Here is a 23,571-nt window from a genome sequence, read left to right on the forward strand (position 1 = left end):
CACCATCATCGTGCTGCATTTGTTAAATGTGCTTCTCTTTTACGGTAACACCTGGAAAGCCCCTCCCATCAGCTCAGTAAGGTCTGATATATTCTGATCCATTCAGAGAATATAGAATATCAGAGTTGGAAGGAACTGTGGAGGTTTTCTAGTCCAACTCTCTGCTCCAGCAGGAGACCCTGTATCATTTCAGACAAGTGGCTGTCCAGTCTCTTCTTGACTATGACACCTATGATTGTGGCCTGCTTAGAATAATTGTCCAGAAGTTCCTAAATTCCCATCTGGCTTTTCATCTGTAGCATTATTCAAAGGAGATTGCAGCCCAGGTTGCAATATCTTACCATTTCAGATTACACGAGAGATTTTGACCAGGCCTGTTTTTGTAAAACAGATAAATAATTTAAAGATGAAAACATCAAAACACATTTTAAAAGCATTTTAGCTTTTATTTATTTTGTCTCTGGTATTTGTTTCTCATTCTGAAAGACTCTGCTTCTTTTATCCACCTCTATGTTGGTGGGAGATCATCTTCCCTGACCTGCTGGGTGATGAAACTATATTCATGGGCTAGCCAAGAATAACGAGGGAGGAGACCAAGTCACTCCATTTCAAATTGAGTTACTTGAATAGAACTGAATAGAACATGCATCCTGTAAATATACAGAATTATGATACACATGTGGAAGTTACTAAGTTTGTGGTTGCTGTGGTTTAAGAGATGCTATATTTAAACAGGCTACAGTGGCCTTGTTAAAGGCATTCCCGTTAGAAGGGGGCAGAGAGGCTTAACCTCAGATCAGCCTATTTCTCTCACACACATAGAATTTGCTACTTAAAAATATTTTCCTTGGAATACTCAGATTTTGGGAAATTATACAAAATAAACACCATATACATTTTTATTTCAGGAAAAGAATTTCCTTCTGTATTTTCCCATATAGCTCATGTAACCCCTTGGAAATGTTACCATGTAACAGGAAAAAAATAGTGATGGAAGCAGTCCAGAACACAAAGGAACCATTGCTGGAAATTAACTTTCTGAAAAATAAGGAGATCAAAGCAACAGCACAACTCACTGCGTTATGCTATGTAGGGAGTTAATATGCTGTGAAGAAGACAGGCAGGGGCACTATTATTCTTTTGAATCATCCCTAGTCCTCTTTCCCAATTAAATGAATTCTGCTCCCTTAATAACAGACGCTCTTAGCCAATTAGAGTCCAGATCCTGTTGTATCACAATTGGTATAGTTCTGTACCAAGGAGTGAAAGCTTTTCCAAATTGTGACATCACGGCAACAGATGGTACCACCCCCACGATGTTCCTCTGCATGATTACGGTTCATGTCTCCAACACAGGCCCATCCCGAGTCACTCTCTATTCCAACACACCACTTGGAATGGTCCGATGTGGAAAAGAAGGTGGTAGCTGGGTCCTGAAACGCCAGTTTCTCCACATTGTAGACTCTGTACTGTCCAGAGCAGTTGGACGCCAAAACCCCTTGAGACTTGAGCCAGAACTCAACATAGAGATCAGTAGCAAGAGCCTGGGCCAACCAGCCAGAGTACAGATCTGGGGAGTTGAAATAATAGCAAGTTTTGATGTAACTCAGTGGCCACATTCCCTTACTCCCTCTAGTAACTCCACTGCTTTCTACACTACCAAGACTTACCACCCCCTATCATTACTTACCATCATCAAAGAAACGGAATTTTGCAAAGCTGACAAATTCCTTGCCCCCTTTTGATGTCAGTGTCATCTGGGAGTTCCATGGCTCCTCCTGAACATGTTCTCCCTCAGAAGCATTCAACAAGGCAGGCAGATCCCGGGCAAAGGTCCCTGGCACTTGGTAATCGTAGACATGGGGCTCCGTGAAGAGCAGCTGATTTCCTAAGGCAGAAATACGGTGTACAGTATTAGATTCGTTGGTTGGGAGCACATTATCATCCTGCCAGGGGGGAAAAACATTTTGACACCTCTGGTCTGAGAACAGTGAAGGATATTTCTGTCCTGCTGGGATCTACATTCTCCAGTCTCAGAAAGACCCTTTGCTTTCTTCATTTGCCAAAATTGACCAGCACTTCCTTCACCTGGCTTACAAGAGGATGCCAAAACTGGGCTGGCAACATCTTGCCATATCCCCATTCTCATCACGCTTGTCTCTGTAATGAAGCTAAAAAAATAAACACTATTAACTGACTGGCTTTCCAAGGAAACTTGTTGACTGTTAGGAAGGGAAGAAGGCAAGGAGACAGGGACTTTTAAAAAAACAAACTGCAATCCAGAATTTTGGGATTTGGAGCAGCTGAATATAGCTACTAATGTGGGAAGTTAGGAATATAGCACTACCTTGTGTAGAATCTGCCTCAATTTATCCATAGGAATAGTGTGCTTCTTGAAATGGGATCATGTTGAGAGATGGTGCTACTTAGTGATGGTCTCCTGCTTGTGCATATGCTATTCCTTTGTGGGGACAAGGGACAGACTGTCCTTCCATTTTTGTGGGAAGGCTTGGCATAGCATAGTTGAATGACTGGCTGGTATATTGACACATGCATTTCAGGGAAGCTAGTGTCAAATTGTTTGTCTGGAATTTTTCCTCACAAATTTTTGTGGCTCTTGAACAATAGTTTTAGAAGTTATGCTTCTTAGGAGCATGACATTCCTCTTCCCTTTGTTTCCATGGTAATAGTTCTGCTGCCTTGATTATCCTATCTACATCTTCATAATCCATTCATTCTCCTGTACAAGCCACAAATTCAAGATGATTTTAGTTTGGGAAAGACATTTTAGCACTTCCTAGCCAAATGCCCTGAAATAATTGCAAGGTTTTGATGTTCAGCATGAAGTTTTTAAACATCCTAACATTCCCCAACCCTCATACTTACCTATGGCTTTGAACTGGCTATAGGAGTAGGTGACACACAGAAAGCTCTGTCCGTAAGTCAGGGCAGTATAGGGCCATGCATACGCCTTCTCATCCAGTCTGGGAGGAAACCGAGGTGTGCTGTGAACAAGCCAGAATCCTTGAGTTCTGTCCAGGAGGATGACCCCTGAGGGGGGAAAAACCCAAGGAAGCAGTCAACCCTTGTCCAGCTGTCTTAAAGTCCCAGAGTTGCAATACTGGGTGACTTGTCTGCTTCACCAGAGACTAAACTGGAGAAAAATCCAAGACTGCAGGTCACAGCTAGCCTATTTCTTTCAATATATTTGATGCAAGGGCACTACCTTTTGTATGACCCTTAGAACCAGAGAAATTCTCCTTTGGAGGCTCATCGTTGTACAGGACATAGGCCATCTCTTCCTCCCTCTGGGGGGAAAATAAAACACAGGTAGAGCAGGGTTTTCCAAACAGAATTTGAACAGCTTCATGAGAGATTAATGGCAAAAAAAGATTCACTTGAATGCTTTAGGTATCCACAGCCATTTTTTTTAAGGGGAGAGTTATTAGGTGACATTTCAAACCCTTCCCTCCAAGAGGCATTTATGTTCATGACTTGACATATTGTTTTACATCTTGACCAGAGGTTCTGGGATTTTTTTAAACTAACAAGTTCCAGAGTCTAAAAAAGTTAGAGGACCTATGGCAGCCTGACACCAGCCACAGCTACTGTGGCCTTTACCACGGTTTAGCATCCAATCCCTTTCCTGGTCAGATGGACCTACTTGCGATGGACAAGTAGTCACTGGTGTGATTCAAGGGAAATCTTGGTCAGTAGAAATCGAGTCTTTCCAGTGAGAGCCACGTTACCCCATGACCATGATTTTTAATTTGGAACCGTGAGAAACTGCTCTTTCTGCAGACTCACCTGCCTGTTTGCTGCCTCCAGGTACAGCTGATTCAGTGTTCTGCCTACAGCTCCCTCAGTACTGTTCATCAAGCTTCTGCCTTGCACCCAGCCCTGGGTATGTCCATCTTGATACATGTACCGCATGCCTTCTACTGGGGAGCTGTGATGGGACTTTGGCAGCTTGTAAACAATAAACCTGTAAAACAGGCCTTCAGAAATCGCAACCAGCCATGGATGAGAAAACTCTGTATTTAATTTCCACTGAAGTAGGCAATATGACTTCTTTGTAGGATTAAGAGTTACAAACTGAAAGGAAATGAGCTAGAGCAGGGGTGTCAAACTTGCAGCGGCGGGCACCGTGGGGTCACGTGACGTATCATAGCTTTTTTTCCCCTTCACTAAATTGGGCGTGGGCATAGCCAATGTGTGACACAGCCGGCCAATGGCCCGTGAATTTAACAGCCCTGAGATATAGCATATTAGGGATGCAAATTCCTGAGGCAATCTAGGGAAGTGGTGAGACTCACAGGATTTCAAAGATAGCTTCACTGAGAAATAGGATGCTTCCCAGCAGTGGCACCTATGCTACAGACCAATCTTCTGCCAGAAATCCAAATGATTGAAATCACTTCTGACCTTTAGAAAAACCTTAAGAGGGAAGATGTTCCATAGGGTACAGTCATCAATACATCCATTAGGAATTTTGTTTGTAGTAATTTATGAACAATTTGGATAGTTTTAAGGATTATTGTTTCATTATATGTACTTCTGTCTTAATTGTACACCACCAAGAGTCCATGTAGAGTGTGATTGTTGATAAATACAATAAATAAATGCAATTTCTGACTAAAAGGCAGCCAGGATAGAGTGTACTGCTTGCATCTCTTGCAGAAGGCATTTCAAATACACCTCTTGTTCATGGATGGTTGCAGGGAAGGAGTTGGGGTAAAGCCTACAAACTGCCAACAAAACTGGAAGGCCAAGGAGGGAAAGGGAGAGGGGAAGAACTTAGTTCACTTCTTGTAAATTGTTTTAGAGACTTTGATGAATGGCAGGAAAGGGATCTTTTTTGAGAAAACAAAAGATAAAGCCAGGTAAAATAGACACATACCAGTCCACAGGCTTCCCGGAGTCATCATAGCAGGAAATGCTCCCATACGCAACATTGTACGAGAGAGCCAAAGACAGTGCCAGAATGAGCAGCATCAGGATTCTGCAGAATCCCTGCAAAGGATGTACAAGCATGGCTAAAAATGAAAGTCAGGACAGTTACCACTTCTACCATTATCCTAACATATCTGTTAAGTACACTCATGAGATTCCCCTTTTTTATTTAACTGAAGGCAGTTTTCTAACCAAATATTCTTTAAGGGAAGGAAAAGTGGCTTATTGTTCAATGTACCATATTTTCCCCTTTCCAATAAGCCTAGCTCAATAGTCGGTTCTCTTACATTTCCTTCCCACTTATTTTCACTTCCCCACTTAGCAAATGGAGTTTATAATCTTGAAATACAAATTATTTTGTCTTTCATTGTCCCTGGAGCTCTCTACTTACAACTGTGTTCAAAGCACACATTCACACTGAAGCATAAAGCAACCACATATGCTGGATTTGCACAACGGAGAATTGGTCGGTTTACCATCACTCACTGTACCAATCCATGTGGGCACCGCCCACGTGTTGCCTCTCTAGTCACGTGAACAATGCATCTTTCGTTAACGTGCAATTATTACTTCTTCCCCCAATAACTCAGACTCAGATTAGGACGACAGCCATGGCACAGAAAACTCAAAAGAGGAAAAATCAACAGGCAACCCTCAATCGGACTAACCAAAAAGAGACTTGCATCTCCGTGCATCTCATTCTAGTCCAAGGAGTAACGCGGAGAAATTAAATCAACCTAACCCAATCTGATGGTCTCCACTTATCTTAGACTGCAACGCCCACATTCCCTGCACAGCATAATTATGGGAAATGGGAGCTGAAACCCAACGCTCCTGAAGGGCGTCAGGAAGGCCGAGCCATAATCCCAGGCAGGGAGTCTTTCCTCCCAGCTTTAAAGCTCTCCGGGGCGGAAGACACTGAACGAAATCATAGAGAAGGGAGCGAGCACACACACGGCGCTCGCCCGGCGCTCTGCAATCCGCGAAGGCGAGCTCTTCCCTCCGCTTGCGGACCTTTCTCTGACTCAACTTCCTGGGGCGCGATGCCCCCCGCCTGCCGAGGGATCTGCTCCTTTTCGCCTCGCCTGTTACTAGGCTGACTCACTTGACCGTAATAAGCTTTTTCGGATGCTCCGGAGGACGTACTACTCAGGTGGTGCAGCCACCCAAGCGGGACAATGGGGACTGGACTCAAACAGCCGACCGAACGCGCCGCCTCGCTTCTCCGCCTCGCTCCAGGTGAAAGGGAAGGAGACGACGGCGAGCGAGCTTGCCAAAAGCTGAGCCAGCAATACTGTACAGTACTTACTTCCCCACGGAGAAGAAAATCATGTGCCTTAGCCCCACCCTTCCCACTTTTCGGCGGCGGCAGTAAACCCCGGGCAGAAATCGAAGGCGTATCGCTCAGCAGGCGTCGGGCGGGGGTGGCGGAAGGCGTGTGGTGGCGTTTGCCGATGCCCAGGCAGCTGCGCTTATGAGAAGAGGCAGGAGGGCCATTTGAGTGCAACCAGCCGCCTGCTGTAAATTGCAGAGGAGGTGAAAAATCGTAGCTACTCGGTGGTTTGTTCGGAAAAGAACAGTAGGAAAGCTTGTTGTTGTCAAGGCGCCTTAGAACTGACTTGCTCAGTGACAGGGACCACAACCCTGCGGCTTTGCTTCCTCATTCAATTTATTGCCGGGGAATCTCTTGACGATCTTCTATCCTAGCGCCAAGTGCTGACCCGTCTTTAATTCCCTAGAACACTGCTTCTCAACCGTTGAGAAACACTGCCCTAGAAGATGAATCAAGATCTGAGATCTCGGTAGATGTTAGCCCTTTGGGGTAATCCATACAAAAAGCACAACACGGAATCCGACTTTTTTTACCTTGTTCTATGAGTCCTGCTGTCCAGGTGGTGTCTGTTTTTTATCAGCCTGGTGGGACTCCTGGCTTGGTGTCTTCTGAAGCTGACATTCCAGCAGGTTCAGGTTCAGCAGGAGCAGCTTCTTCAGATTTAGAATCTGAGTTATGAGCCTGGGTCATGACCCCCTTTCTGCCACCAGCACACTGTCTGCATATTTTAAGTCATTTATTTTTATATCTTTAAAGGCTTTAAAGAAGCAGGATAGAAAGAGTACTGTGATTTCTTTCAACTTTGGTGTTAGAGAAGACTTCTGAGAATATTGTGGACAGCCAAGAAAATCAGCAAATGGATCATTGAACAAATCAATAAAAAGTTCTCACTTAAGGCATAAATGACCATAAATTATTCTATTTCAGACACAGTATGTGAAGACCCAACTCTCTGGAAAAGGCTTTAATGCTGGGAAAGTGGAAAGAAAAGTAAAGAACAACCAGCAGCAAAGTGGATGGACTTGATGATAATGGCAATGAATGCACCATTGGGAAACCTAAAAGAAGAGATTAGGAGTAGACTATCACAGTGAAAAGCTATCTGTGTGAAAGCTAGGAGTCAACAATCATGTAAAAAAAATCAATTTGCATACCACCTAGGGACAGTCCTAGAACAATACTTAATTATTAAATAACCATGGAGAAAAGAGGATGACTGGACAAACCCTAACACACTTTAAAAGACTGAAAACTTAAATGAAAGAGATTTTTCTTTTTTCTGCAAGAAGAATCGGATGTCAGGTAACCCTTTCAGCAAAATATTTTGGTTTGCATTTGACAGTTAACAATTAAGAAACATAACAATGTTTACAATGTTAAATGCTGGAAAGAGATTAAAAAAGACTTTGAAAGGTGAAGGAATCCATATCTTGCTTAGGATCAATTGCTATCATTAAAATAAATGTATTATGCAAAGTAAACAATCTATTTCAAATGGCATCAATTATAATTTCTGAGCTAATTCTACACAAATGGCAAAAATCTATCAATAACTTCATATGGAGCATGACTAGTGTTAAACAGACTAGTGTTAAGCAAAATTTTCTACAAGACTCTAAAGAAATTTCAATATTAATTTAGCTTAAGACCAAAACATTTATTACGTACATAACAAGTATCCTGATATACTCTGTATGTCCTTCCTTAATCTCCTCATTTTCAATGTTATGAACAAGAAGACCAAATAATCACAATACTTGTAACTTTACTATTTTAAACTGTAACTAGTATTGATAGACTATCCACTTTTTATTTCCTCTTCTCTATATTTATTAGATTTTTATCCCACTTCTATTTGTGTTTTTACATATATTTATTTATATATTTCATGCTTATAGACCACCATCTCCCTCAGTGATGGACTCTGGGCAATGTACAGTATAAATATATTCATTACTTTTTTTATATAAAGTTTTTTATTTATTTTTCCATTTTAAAAATATATAAACATTCCATCTTTCCTTAAGCAGTGTGTCTTACTTTTATAGCAATAGAGGTTAAACATTCCTAATACTCCTTCCTTTTCTTTACTCCAAAGCAACAATCCTATGATGTAAGTTGGGCTGAGAAAGGGGACTTATTCAAAGTCACTCAGTCAGCTTTCATGCCCTAGAGGATACTAGAACTCACAGTCTCCTGGTTTCTGGGTGAGCACCTTCACCACTATACAAGACTAACTCTTTATTATGTACAGTACATTCAATAGGTATCCAAAAGAAAGAGGAAGCAGAACAAGCAGAAGCAGCCACAGAAGAGGAAGAAGAGGAGAAGGATGAAGAAATCAATGGTTGTACCAAGAGTAATAGGAGCCCTTGGAGTAATACCCAAAGGGTTGCCTAGATACTTGGAAATTTTCTGAATATTCTGACTTTGCAAAAAACCACCCTACTCAGAACTGCCTATATAATCAGACGCTCCCCTAACAACTCTTAGCTCCTTGGTTAGTACTTGATTACATTTTTACCAGTCCCAGACTATGAATCAAATTGAAGATTAAATCTTAAGTAATAATAACAATAACAACCATTGGCATTGACAAATTTGCCATAAGTCAATTGCAAAAGACAGCTTTACTCCGAACAGCTTCCATCCTGCGAAGATATCTGGAATACCATCAAACATCCACATCTGCCTATCCCAGGTCCTTGGAAAGGACTTGATAGGTAGACAAAAATGCCAAACCCGGTCTGAGCATCTGGCTGACTATGCAATGAACCATAATAATAAAGTTATGATTGCAAATTGAGACCAGATACTCTAGTCTGGCTATTGTAAACGAAAAACAACAACCACATCATAAAGGAAAGTTGTACAATAAACTGGTTCCAATTTCAGGTAAACAGAGACGTTTGTGGTGATTGTTATTCAGTTTTATTACAGGTCATTAATGATGGGTGCATAAGTGCCTTCAAGAAGCTGAAGGGGGAAACAATCTCTTGGACTGGACGTAGAGCAGGGGAGTTGAGTGCGGCTGCAAGCATGGCTGCCTGGAGTTCCCGCCATGAAAGAAAGGCAGAGCTAACAGCAGGATCAGAAGCAGGACTTTGGCTGAGGCCCACAGCAGCCTCCAGGCAGCCTGGAGAGTTGGATGTTGGAAAGAGCTGCACAAAAAAGGGAAAGAATGATAGGTAAACAATGGCACAAGAACAGGGTCAAATACAGCTGATGGTTCTTGGTGGAACAATGAAAAGGTGGGTTTACTTTGTCTTCATTTTTTTGTCATTGATTTAATATTGGAATAATGCTAGGAAGGAACCATCTCTCTTTTTTAACCAGGTGAAATTGAAAAGTCATCACTTTCTTCTAAATTATAGCCAATGGATAGAAAAAAATGGTAAAACTGTAGTATTGTCTTTTAAAAAAAAAACAATTTAGGAGACGTTTAAAAGGGGTGGGTGGGATCATCAAACAGGCCGCAATCATAGCCAAAGCAATGGGAGGAACTGGAATCCAGAATGGAATTTCTTAAACTAGCTTTATTTCCATCTGGTTTATTCATGGGAGATTAATAGCTTAAAGTACAGAAAACACATAACACAATATTGGGGAGAAAGTTTTACACATTTTGCAATTCAGTTTTTGGCTTTCTAGATTGATTAAAGCTTGTGTGAATGCAGCCAATGCCATTTCCTTTTTTTCCCATTCCCTCCACCTCCAACTCTTCTGCTTTGCATCTATTTTACAGTACCTGCATGTTTATTTTTTTAGACTTATATGCCACCAAACTTGCCAGGGCAACTCTAGACAGCTTATAGTCATACAATTAAAATATTGTACAAAATGTACATCTCTGATAGTCCATTGGTCACTTACATGGATGAGCAGTACCCTTTGGAAGTACTTCTGTATAGTTCCAGACTTGGAAGTTTCTTCTGAGAGAATAGGAAAAACAAGATGTGAGATGCAAGAGTTCCACTAAGCACACTGTTAAGAACATTGTGTGCTTTATTTCAAAGAACAGAGCATGCAGGGAGTCCTCAACTTATAACCATTTTTAACAACACTTCAAAGTTACGATTGCCATAGAAAAAGTGATGATCCGTCTTTAGAATTACAATCGTCGTAGACCCTTTTGGACAAGTATTAACTTCCAGCTATGCTCCAACGTACTTAAAATCTTTGGAACCCCTGTCCATAGTGTGCATGTCAGAATGTCAGAGTTCCCATTGATACAGACTCTTGCTTTATCCCATTGGCTCTTCACTTTTGAAATCATGATCCTGTGCCATCATTTTAAAAAAAAGCACACACACACAAGGAAGATGACAGTGTTACAGCGCCTTTCATACTGATTGGTCAGAGGAAAATACCGAAGTATCTCAAGGCAGGGGACTATTTGGAGAGGGCACTGGCCAACTCATCCAGAGTTTTGTTTTTGGAAGAAGGTGGCATTTAGAACAATTGCAACCACCCAATCACATACTTCATACCATCTGGTCACACACTTGTTCCTCCCAAAGAAAGCCCCCTGCTGAAGTCACCATTTCTCCAGACAATGCATCTTTCTGCAAACTAAAACAGAACACAGTAGTAAAAAGGCAGGCTATGTTTTCCCTATGCATAACAAGCCTAGCAGAACTGTAGAGAATGTAACTTTGGACATAATATTTTGTGATTTGCAATTCTGTAACCTATTCTTGCTTTACCCAATAGGAAAATATGAACTTGATGTCTAAGATGCTGATTAAACTAAGTTTGAAGTCTCCAAAAATATCTCCTCTCTTATGCCCGTGCGCATGCACGCACATGTTTCTTGCAAATAAATGCAATTACATTGTCAAATATAGCAAACTCCAATACTAATTCCATCACAGGATGTTTTCAATGAGAACATGTGCCAAATCTAAAAAAAAATATGGGGATGTCTCTCTGTTTTTGTTTATTTCCAGCCTACATTCCCAAAGCCTATTTGTTGAGATACCCTCAAATGGATATTACTGCTATTCCTGTTTTACAGATGAGGAACTGAGTCCAAGAAATTGTGACCATACTATTTTTGGCCAAGATTTGGTCTAAGTCTTTTCTTTGATCCTCAGCTTATTAATTGATCATCATAGCCAACTAAGAGGATTGATTGGGTCATCCTTACAGTGCTATTTCCTGTTGAACTTCTACCACATTGTCTTCCAAGAAAGTGATGTGTCGGTGCAGCTCCTTCATTGATTTAGAAAGAAAACAACATTGCTTTAGGCTTTCATATATATATATATATATATATAATATAATATATAATTTTTACACTAGTTCAGCTGGACTTTATAATCTCTTGAAAGGCCTGAGATAGCAGGATATGGGGGGAGAGATTAATTTGAAGATCTCTAATCCTTGATCTTTTATCATGGATTTCATTATATGCCATCTAATTCTAATTGAAGATAATTAAACCTGAAATAGTGTAGGAGAGGATTTTTCTAGGAATTTGGCAGACACAATTTTCATCATAATCTTCAACTTTTATCTACAGTTTCAGCACTTAGATTGGTGTGGCAGCTACAGATAGTCCGAAACCTATGGTCTCACTTGGGACCACGATTGCTGCATTAATCACTGTGGTCATAAAGCAAGATGTCACGTGACCACACCAACATATGATGGCGATCCCAGCACTCCCCATTGCAGTCATTAAACAGGAATTGTGGGTATTTACGTGACTACCCACTCCAACTCAAACCACTCCAGGCTTGGTCCTACCCAGCCCCGAGCCTCAATAAGGCAAGGGACAGGCTCTAACTCCGAACACCACCCGTCGTCCTCCCCAACTTCTGTATTTTGGACATACTACACCTTGCCTTGGGGGATGGCAAGGTGACCCAAAACTGTGTGACTCTGGAGCTGCTAGCCATATCCTGAGAAGCCTCGGTCACCAGAGTCTGCCTTCTCTCCCAGTTCCTTGCACCAACCTTCTACCTTGCACCCAGCCATCACAGCTGAAGCAGAAGCATTTCACTTCCTTTGCTGTTTCCTTTTCATAACTTTGGCCACCATGTTACCCTGTGTGTCCCAGCTTCCCTGATTTCCTGCACATGGCTCCCAAGTCTGCCCCAGCAGCCCCAAGCCACAGTCTCTATGAAGCCCCAGCAAGCTTTTGTTCACCCAGTTGCCTTCTCTCCCTGTTCCCTGCACCAACCTTCTACCTTTTGCACCCAGCCAAAGCAGAAGCCTATCTTTGCTGTCTTTTTTTTTGGACCAAACGTCTCCAGGGTACATTTTCCATGTCTATATCTTTTAGAAGACGGTGCAGTGCCTCGTTTGTTTCAGTGCTGATTCCCTTTTACTTCATGTTTTCCTTTGATCCTGCACAGATTCTGTTAGCTTCATATATGTGACACCTCTGTTGCATCAAGTTTGGCCTAAAGGGAGCCTTACCTGGCTTTTCAGAGACAGCCCTTGGATTACCGTGCTCAGTTTCTCAATATGCTGCTGTTTCTGAAATGGCAAAAATCAGAAGACTTTTATTTCTACGTAGAAGAAAATGAGCCTTGCATACTTTGAGGGCATGGACTTGAAGGTGCTTCCATGCAAAAAACATAGTATTAATATATAATTACTCTTCTGGAAGCTGCAGGGAGAATTGCAATTGCTTTGTGAAGAGGCTTGTTGTATTATACTTCCTTAATGTTAATATACGGTATTATACAAAACACTAAAATATTTAGCTAACTGCTAAGCAGTTTGCTAAAATATGTAACTGAAAAGTGTAGGTTTTGAAATTATATTAACATGTATTTTTGTTCTATTATGCTTTCATCAAAGTGGCATTTTGCTTTGGGAATCGTAGAATCTTTGAGTTGGAAGAGACTTCATTATATTATATAGTCCACCCCTCTGCCCAGTCCAAGTTACCCTAGAAATGTCAGAGACACTGACTATCCAGGCTCTGCTTATCAACTTCTGGTAAAAAAGAACTCAACATCATGACAGCTTGTTTCATACAGTGAGGAGGTTGATCAGATATTAGGCAGACAAAGGCTCTTCGGCCAGTCTTTCTTGAGTTTGAAGGAGAGTGCATAATGAACAGTGAACAGCGGGGAGGAAGATACATATTGCTTATTTCATAATTCTAGAATTCAGAATGATCTAGTAAGCCAGAATGTTGAAGATGAAGAGGAAATAAGACAATAAGGCAGTGAGAGTAACAAACGTGGACCTCTTTGAATGAATTTGAGACAACTTCATAGGGGTTGGGCTGATACTAGCAATTAGTTGTAATGGCTGTATAGTGTATAAGTATGGGATGCAGTAGACCACCCACCTATTTCTGGAAAAAAGCAGTGGAAGAAACAATTATATTAATATTTAGGGACTTGCCAGAAGCATCCGGCTTAGCTTTGTGGGAAATTAATATTATGTACTATTAGAGCCTTTGTCTTTAATTCTTATATTTAATATTTCCACAGCACTAACTTTTATTATGAATAAATGGACCTTTTAGTCTTAGAAGCTGCTTCTAAGCAATGACATATCTCTCAAATTGAAGTATAACTTCCTGGAAGGATCCAGGAAGTAGCAGCTGAGATGACTATTGAACAATAACCCTGTCTGCTGAATAACATATATAGGTTGCGAACTTTGACAAAAGTCACTATTATAGAGACCTGGAAAAAAAATAGCCCTGCCTTGACTCACTTTTCTCAGCCAAAGACCCATGAGTACTTTAGTTTCCCATCAAAAGCAAAGGAGCTTTGAAACCAGAAATATAATTGATTTACCTGCCTGATCCTGTCATACTTTGTCTGCCACTGAGCTTCCCATTCAAACAAGTGCCTCTATGTTGGTGGAGAAAAATTATAATAATATAGTTGCAGCAACTTCCAGTCTTCAAATGCAAAGACACAGTCACAACTATGAGCTGTCTCTTAATATCTTGAGCATCCGAGATTATTTCTGTCCCAAACCTGGGACACAATTGTGGAGCTCTAGTTTCAATAAAGTAGTTCTCTTTTGTCTTCCACAAGTGAGTAAGCTGGTGAGAAATTATATTCTTAGAACAGAAAGAATGCATTCAATTTCTTCACACATCAACATTTGGACAGATTTTTTTTTCTTAGTAGCTCTAATTGCCCTACTAAACACTACTTTGCAAAGCAAAAATGTTCCACCTCAACAACACATTTTAAGCCATGCTGTAATGTATTCTGCTTCACCCTACTTCTCAAAGCACTGAGGTGCACATCTCTTCTTGATTGACAGCCCATACCAACAGAAATGCCCAGGGACTACATTCTTGGAGAGCAGCAAAACGGGGCAGCCTCTCCAATGCATAGAAGCAGAGGCTATGCAGTTTTGCTTCAAAGCTTAATCAGAAAGAGGTGTCCTTTGAACTATATATATTCCTAGTAGGGACATTTTTCATTATTATACTTTGGGTAACAGAAGGGAACCAACTATGGGCACAATATTGCTGCTCAGAGGACTCTTCAATGCTCAAGAAAGCTCATTCCTTTTTCCCTTCTCATGAGGAGGCATACAGAGATCTTCTGTCTCCGTTCAGATTTTTCCCACTTCCTGGAAAAGGACAGAAGAGGAATTAGCAGACTTCTTATTTCCCACGCTGTTCATTGCCCAACAGCTACAGCATCTAGTTGTAGGGAATGGGGCAGCAGTAGGGCACTATTAATTTAATAACCTGCTGCATATGAAATCTTAATAAATCTGATAGCTGTAGAGAGTGGCATAATAAATAAACACATAAGCACCCTGCTGCCTGTGCAAAGTGGATCTTCTCTTGTGAAACAGAAAGGAGAGTTACACAAAGAAGCAGAACTATGGGAGTCGACAAGAAGTTCTTCAGCTGGAAAGACAGGGGTGGGGGCTCTTAAGAGCCTCACATGAACCCTGACAAACCATCTCCGAGATCCTTTTTGGATCAGAATCCCTCCCCCTGGAGGGGGGGCAAAGAAGGGGCAGCGTCTCATCAGACCCAGGGGGAGGCAACAGATCTGTTTGTTTGTTTGTTTTATTGGATTTATATGCCCCCCCTTCTCCCAAAGGACTCAGGGCGGCGTACAACATTAAAAAACACACATCCCGAAAGTTAAAAAGAAATTAAATACATATCCCAAAAAACAAACCCAATTTATAGGACAATGCATTTAAAAAATAAGATAAAATTAACAGATCAGAGATTTGCCCTCTGAATCACAGTCGGGGCAGCAGTCCGCAAAATGGCTGACAAGATGCTGGCTTCTTGTCAAAGCAAATGAAGAGGAGGGTGACGAAGAGATGAAAGACGAGTAAGAAAATTGATCTAACCCACAACCATAAATCAAACCTGGAAAAAGCAAAGAAATCCTGAGAGCATAAATAATATTGATGGTCAGAGCAGGAGTTTTTCAACAAGAGAGAAAGAAAGAAAAGAAAAATGGAGGGTTGAAACACTACCCCCCCTCCCCAAGCCATTTTTTTAAACAATTCGGACAGAAAGGGAGAAAGCAGAGAAGTGACAAACCCACTCAAATATAAACTCTAAACTTGGATTTGAAATAGAAACCAAACATTCCAAAGGATTTACTTTGTTTGAATTTCTTCCAACTATTATATCTTAAGCAACTCCAAAAAAAAGCACTTCTTCTCACTGATAACTGATAACCTAACCTTGACTGTGCAGGAAGGTTTAATTAACCAACTGCCATAAATCAGAATTTGGAAAAGTAGGAGGCAAAGAGAAATATCCAAACTTGTTTGCAATTTGTTCCAAGTGATATATTTTGAGCCGCTATAATCGACCGGACCTGGAAGGTGGCAAGGGAAAGAATAATAACAGAATAAAAACAGAGTCAAGGGAAATACGAAGGTTTTTTTTTCTTTCTTCTTCCTCTAATCTCTCTGCAAAAGATTAAGATGGCCCCAGCTTCTCTTCCAGTTTCACAGTAGCTGAATTAAATTTAAGGTGGACCAGAATCTCAAAATAAGACTTGTATAACTAACTTCAATTTTGGAAATGGACATTAAGGAAGAACAAAAACCAAGATGGCTCCCATCGTTCTTCCCCACAGCAACTGAAGTAGATAAATTTAAGGTGGAACAGAAATCTGAAATAAGAATTGTATAACTAACTGTAACTTTGGAACTGGACATCATGGAGAACTGGGAATTTGAAGAACTATGTGAAATTATTTAAAAATATGCATAAATCATTAATATCAAGCCTAAATAGAATTTTGAATCCAGAGAAGCAGATATCTAAAGAAGAATTCAAAGAAGAAGGGTGGCAAGACAATGAAGGGATAGAAATGGAGGGAAATAAAAAGCAGACAAAAAAAACTCCATTGGTCCTGGCAGTAGTGTAGGGAAAATTGTAAAAAGGGGAGGTGTCCCAACAAAAGGGAATAAAAAGGAGACAAAAGTGGTTTTGGAGGTTTTTAGTGGCATAAGAAGCTTGTGCCCCAACAAAGAGAAATATAAAATATCCTTTTGATGGTGACTTGGAAGTTGAAGAGAGTGGATGTGTCAAAATAAAGAAAAGGGAGAAGACAGGAACAGAGAAGTGGGACAAAAGACTTACTAGGAAAAAAATCAGACAACTAGAAACTATTATATAGGAAAATATAAAGTTAAGATAAGGGCTTTATTCCTAAATATGACAATAAAATGGAGTTGCTAGCTGGTTGAGTATGATAATGGAAGGATAGCTAAATAAAGGTTAAAATGTATGGAATATGGATAAATATGAAACTGATATGGGGAGGTCGTAAAGCAGAGGTTTGTGATCCACTTTTATACATGATAATTAAATTGAGTTGCGAATTGATTGAATATGACAATAGGAGGACAACTAAGCATGGGTCAAAATATATGAAACATGAACATATATAGAACTTTTAAGATGATGAATAAAGTGAGATGTTTACCACTTGTTATTTTATATAATAGATTAAGGGAAGTGAACATTGAACAGCGAGGATTGCCATCTAGAGACAATTAAGGGTAATCTAATCCAAGATATGGAAAAATGGAGAGGGAACATGAAATATACCTACAATGGGAAACTATTGAGATTAAAACACATAATCACAAATTGGGGGCATGTAAGGATGTATAATTATATAAAGATAATGATGAAGATAGTGGGGAATTGTAACCAGGTCTACATCTCGGCCAAAATTAGGCGGGGGGAGGGGGGCGGTTAAAAGCACAATGACTATATATGTATACTTTTTTGTTATATATTTTTTAATTAAAAAGGAGGAGAATACAGGTTAAAATTAACTATGTATCTTGAAAAGGAATTATAAATACCATCAACATAAAATGGAGCTTGCTCAGAAGCTAAAATACACCAAGTAAATAAGATGAAGAGTGGGAAGTAGAGGAGAGAGTAAGGGAAGAAGAGAGGGATAGGAGAAAGGGCTAGGGGCGGGGGGAAGAGGAGGAGAGAAATGAGGAGTGGTAAGGGGAGGGAGGAGAAGGAGAGAGGAAGGAGAAGTAGAGAAGGGAAGGAGGACAGAGGGAAGAAAAGAGGTGGGGGAGGAGAGAGGGAGAAGAAAGTGATGGATAAGATACAAATATGGTGTATGGAGAGCAAAAGAGCCAATAATCGTTTTTGGGGGTTGATGGTAAAACGAATTGATATAAATATTTACTAATACAATATGATGTTGGTTATGTAATAGTATACATGTGGTTATATGTTATGAAAATGAAAAAAGCTTTATAAAAAAGAAGCAGAACTGCATTTACTACGTAAGCATGTGTGTATCTGTGTGTGCCTAAAATAAGTACACATGAGAGCAAATCAACTTAGAATTTCTACATTACCACCAAATTCTGTGATCATTTTTACATTAATTGTACTGATTTCCTAGTCTAGTAGGTCCTTATAACAAATATATAATTATAAAGTATGTGAAAGTTACCTTCAGTTCATTGCCTTCTGATCTTAGTTCTTTCAGAATATCTTTGTTGGACTGCTCATCCAGCTGTTGCTTGAAGACCTGTATGTAATTATTGCAAAAAATTATCCAAAGTTTTCATAGCTGGGAAGAAGGCAGTGCTGTTATGTGGGCTCACAGATAGATGGTTACTATTAGATGTTCATATGCCTGTTCCGCCATTTGTTTCAGAAAAGGATCCCTATGAACCAGAGGTGGCCAACCTGTGTCCAACTTAACATGGTTTGGAAGAATAAGAACAGCAGTGGGTGAAAAGAGATTTTCCAGATTTTTTTTGATATTTTCTTTTAGTATAATAATCCCATCTTCTATTAAATAGTGTGTCGTCTGGGTACAAATATCTTTGTGCAGTAATAATCAAAATTTACAACAGTATTCATTACATTAATATTAATTCTCTGTTTTTACACTACTAATATTGAACATCACAAAACATATTCACTTCTCCCTCTTAACTTATCTTTTAATAAGAATATAAAAGTAGTATTAAACATAATAATCATAATGGAAATAATAATAATAACAATAACAATAATATAGTTTATGCCTCTCTCTTAACATATTTTCGTTGATCTTCTTTTATTCCCCTATTTCTAACTTCTATGTTTATTCTATAACCATCAATAAAATAATTCCCACGTCATGTAATATTCAGTATGTATATATGTATATGTGTGTGTGTGTGTGTGTGTGTGTGCGTGTGTGTGTGTGTGCGCACACACACACACATATATATTGGTCTTGTTGTATACAGGTCTTTTCCCGTGTAAGATTGAGATTGTCTTGGCAACGTTTCGGCAAGGTCTCACTCGCCATCTTCAGGCTGGTGTTTTCGGCTTACAGCGTGGTCGGAGCTGCCGTCTTTCTATAAATCTTGGTAGGGTGTGTGGAGTGCTGGCTTGGTTTCAGTAAATGGATTGATTGGTTGTGTGGTTGTATTATGATTGGTAGATTGGTGCTGATTGGTGCTGGCTGTGTGTCCATTGTTGTTTTGTGTTGTAACGGCCTGGGTGGTGGGTGGGGCTAGTTTGTTGTCACATCTTGATTGGTTGATGGAATTGATGTTTGGTGAGAGTGATTGGTGATAGCATCCTGTGCTGTTCTGGTCCTGTGTCGGTTTTTGTGGCTGGGACTCGTTTATTGACTAGGGCTAGTTTCCAGATGTCTGGTAGGCGGGCGGTATCATCACGTTTATTCATGTTGTGGGGGGTGTTTCTCTATTTCAATGGCTTCCATAATTATTCTCTTGTTGAAGTGTTCAGTTTTGGAGAGTAATTTGGTTCCTTCAAAATCAATTTCATGTCCTATTGCTTTAAGGTGCTAGAAAAGGAAGGAAGATTTTTCTTCTTTTTTGACTGCGTTCTTGTGTTCTGGAGATGAGGGTCTTGGCTACGGAGTTGATCTGTGCAGGGTGGCAATAGGATTGTGCATTTAAGTAGTGATTGGTGTGGTTTTTTTTCCGGGAGATGGTGTGTCCTAGGGAGCCATTGGGATTTTTGTAGATTAACTCCACAGACTAGAAAAACACCAGGAGCACAAACCCCCTCCACAGCAACTCATGAAACAAACAGTACATAACATATCAGACACGACCCTCACCATAGCAGAAACCAATGTCCTTTCCAAAGGATTCAACTTTGCAGTCACCCCCAAATGCATGCCCACTGAAAACATCATATGCGAAGTTGAAGCTACCATAACCAATATCAACCCAGATGAAGCCAATAAAATCAGACTTGAAGTCACCAACGTCCTCTGCTCCAACAATCCACCCCGAAGCAACTTACATAAAGAAGAACAAAAAGCACTCACCAACTTGAGGAAAAACAACAACATAATCATTCTCCCAGCAGACAAAGGTAATGCCACTGTGGTGATGAACACATCTGACTTCCAAGCCAAACTATCCAACCTACTCCAAGACCCCGCTTACAAACCTCTAAACACAGACCCCACCACCTACCTGGAAAAAACCACCAAATCCAAAATAAAAGCCTCTCCTATCAGTGAAGAGATCCAGCAAAGAATCATCCCCAGAGAAAAATCATCCAGACGCCCCAAGCTCTATGGCCTCCCGAAGATACACAAAGAAGGAACAGCACTCAGGCCCATAGTCAGCTCCATAGGCTCACCTCTACAGAATCTTGCCAAATTCCATGCCAAACAACTTCAGCCCTACACAGAATCCATCACCTCACCCGTACAAAACTCACTCCACTTCATAGAAACAATAAACAAAACCTACAACCCAGCGACCTACTCGTGAGCTTCAATGTCATATCCCTCTTCACCCAAGTGCCTATTAAAGAAGCCTTGATAGCTATCCAAAACAAATACAATCCCCCCCAAGCACATCCTAGATCTGACCGACCTACTCGTGAGCTTCAATGTCATATCCCTCTTCACCCAAGTGCCTATTAAAGAAGCCTTGACAGCTATCCAAAACAAATACAATCCCCCCCAAGCACATCCTAGATCTGACCAACCACTGCCTATCCAACACATACTTCATCCACAATGGACAAAGATACAAACAGATAGGAGTACCTATGGGATCACCCCTCTCACCCATCATCACAAACCTATACACGGAACACTTTGAAACCAACATCTTAGATGAATCTGAACCAAACCCAAACTCTGGCTTAAATATGTAGATGACACTTTCGTAATTTGGCCACATGGGGAAGAAAAACTGGACAACTTCCTCACACATTTCAACAGCCTACACCCCAAAATACAATTTACTATGGAAATAGAAGCTAATAACCAACTTCCCTTCCTGGATGTCCTAATCTACAAAAACCCCAATGGCTCCCTAGGACACACCATCTACCAGAAAAAAACATACACCAACCGCTACTTAAACACACAATCCCATCACCACCCTGCACAGATCAACTCCATAGCCAAGACCCTCATCTCCAGAGCCAAACGCCTAGCCGACAAAGACCACCTGAAAACTGAATAACACACCCTCACAAACTTATTAATTTCCAACGGATTCAAAAAAACACAATTACCAACCTAATCCAAAGGGAGACACCCCCCCTAAGAACCAAGACACAGAACAGGACAACGGCATCACCCTCCTCCCTTACATCAAAGGCATCACAGATCAAATCAGCAAAATTCTCCACAAACACAATATCAAGACAGCCTTCGGCACTGACCAAAAAATAGCCAACATCTTAAGAAACCCCAAAGACAAGATCCAGCTAGAAAACCAAGGAGTCTGTGAAATACCATGCAAAATCTGCCCAGCCACATACATTGGACAAACTAATAGGAGAATAAATGCACGCATCGCAGAACACAAGAATGCAGTCAGAAAAGAAGAAAAAACTTCCTCCCTTTTCCAGCACCTTAAAGCAACAGGACATGAAATTGTTTTTGAAGGAACCAAATTACTCTCCAAAACTGAACACTTCAACAAGAGAATAATTATGGAAGCCATCGAAATAGAGAAACACCCCCCACAACATGAATAAACGTGATGATACCTCCTGCCTACCAGACATCTGGAAACTAGCCTAGTCAATAAACGAGTCCCAGCCACAAAAACTGACACAGGACCCAGAACAACACAGGACACTATCACCAATCACTCTCATCAAACATCAATTCCATCAACCAATCAAGATGTGACAACACAGCCAACCAATCTATTTAAAACAACGAAGTGAACATGTCACCCCCCACACCTATATTTACAGAAAAGCGGCAGCTCCGATCACACTCTGCTTGCACAAGCACGAAGCCAAAGGCACCAGCCTGAAGATGACAAGTGTAACCTCGTTGAAACGTCACCAAGATACTGTCTTAAGTACTCACCTTTTTTTCCAGTTCTTTAACTATCTCAGCCATTTTCTGATTTTCCCTTTCCTGCAATTTAGCAAAGAAATGCAATAATCTAAAACCCTGCTGCTCAGTTTTTTTTTTGTTGAAGAATTTTAGTTTTGCATTTTTTTTTATTATCAGCACTTCTCCATGGTGGCTCCCTCTCTCTGCAACATCATTCCCCCATAGATTAGACTGGCCCTGACTCTAACACTCTTCTGGAAGCCGCCTGCAGACCTGGTTTTGCTAGTTGGCCTGAGGAACCCAGAGTGGGATGGAGCCCATTAAATGACTTGGGTGATGTGTTATCGCCGGGTTGGGAGTGTGTGGGGACTATTATTTTATTAATTTATTATTTGATTATTTTCTTCTATTAGTTTTATTTTTTATATTTGATGTTTTTATATTCGTGTAAGCCACCTTGAGTCACCATGTGTGAATAGGCAGCAATATAAATTTTCTAAAATAAAAAATAAAATAAAATTAATAAATTCAAACTTTTAGTAAATTTAGCACTATTTTCTTGATCTGAATGGCCTTACTCTAAAATTCTCAAAAAGGGTAGAGTTTTTAAAAGAATCCAATTTCTATTGCATTCGCCATAACAAACATATACAAAAGGCAGGTTTGGGATTCTCATCAGGAAGATGGCACGGCCAATGAGAAAAGAATATCAAAACTCTTGTCCAAAACATTTAGAGAGCACCAGAATGCCTATCTTTAAAGACACTGTTTTTATTTCTTCAAAATGTTACATATCAGATAGAATAATGAGAAACCGCATACTAGCATGAATACTTCTCTAGATGTGATCAATTCACGCAAGGGTATTTTTAAAAAGTTGCTTTAGAATGCCTAAAAGGAGAAGGTCTTTGGCCATCAGAAATGAAGACTAAAAACAGAAAACTGAAATAGCAATTACAAAAATTACAAAAAAAACCCCACCCTTTCTAACTTTAACTTTAAGAGCCATTCTAACTTAACCAACTTCATTCTCCCAGAATACAAATTGGCCAAGGTTTCTAGAAAACCATGTCATATAACCAATCCTCTTATCTCCACCCTGAGGGGTAAACACAATAGGATAAAGGAGGAAGGAGGGAAAGCTGAGGACAGTGAGGAGAGAATGCAGAGCTCTTAAATTAGTCCCCTGAGGGGCTCACTTGCTTATGGATGTGCAGTTGGCGTTGACGGCTTCGGTTCTGATACTCCTGCAGAACTTCCTGGATTTCTTCCAGCTCCTCTTGCAATGCTCGGGTTTTCTTCTCCAGGGGCTTAAGACTGCAAAGGTCAAAAGGGAAGGTATCCTCACCATCTCCTATGCCAAAAATTTAATCCCAGAAGCAGTTTACCTTGCTTCAAATTTCTGTCCCCTCCATTTACACTTGTCAACATTGAGCTGAGCCTATCAGCTAACCTTTCCAAATCCTTGCTGTATTTTTTGGTTAGAAAATAAAGAAAAACCTCTACAAAAACTGCTTTAAATTTAGCCAT

At 40.4% G+C, this 23,571-nt stretch overlaps 2 protein-coding genes across 3 annotated transcripts; both read right to left on the bottom strand.

The window, feature by feature from the left end:
- Positions 1 to 885: 885 nt before the first annotated feature.
- Positions 886 to 6,211, bottom strand: DNASE2 (deoxyribonuclease 2, lysosomal). Of its 2 annotated transcripts, none has more exons than XM_081947288.1 (7): positions 6,059 to 6,211; positions 4,901 to 5,013; positions 3,808 to 3,985; positions 3,227 to 3,308; positions 2,887 to 3,051; positions 1,691 to 1,888; positions 886 to 1,570 (listed from the first exon to the last, which is right to left on the bottom strand). In XM_081947288.1, exons 2-7 carry the CDS (start codon positions 4,993 to 4,995, stop codon positions 1,212 to 1,214), a joined length of 1,077 nt encoding a protein of 358 aa, XP_081803414.1. In that variant the 5' UTR covers positions 4,996 to 5,013; positions 6,059 to 6,211; the 3' UTR covers positions 886 to 1,211. The 2 variants fall into 2 exon arrangements, with proteins under 2 accessions (XP_081803414.1, XP_081803413.1); XM_081947287.1 differs by lacking the exon at positions 6,059 to 6,211 and adding an exon at positions 5,622 to 6,045.
- A 2,329-nt stretch (positions 6,212 to 8,540) lies between these two features.
- On the bottom strand, positions 8,541 to 23,571 carry LOC309384118 (uncharacterized protein; the record flags this gene model as incomplete). Its single annotated transcript, XM_081937305.1, has 10 exons — positions 8,541 to 9,447; positions 10,160 to 10,218; positions 10,777 to 10,858; positions 11,436 to 11,500; positions 12,713 to 12,772; positions 14,056 to 14,112; positions 18,202 to 18,279; positions 22,072 to 22,122; positions 23,241 to 23,358; positions 23,495 to 23,571. 10 exons carry the CDS (start codon positions 23,569 to 23,571, stop codon positions 9,255 to 9,257), a joined length of 840 nt encoding a protein of 279 aa, XP_081793431.1. The 3' UTR covers positions 8,541 to 9,254.

The sequence above is a fragment of the Natrix helvetica genome (assembly GCF_964273705.1).
Source record: "Natrix helvetica genome assembly, chromosome: 1".
Classification (NCBI taxonomy): Eukaryota; Metazoa; Chordata; class Lepidosauria; order Squamata; family Natricidae; genus Natrix; species Natrix helvetica.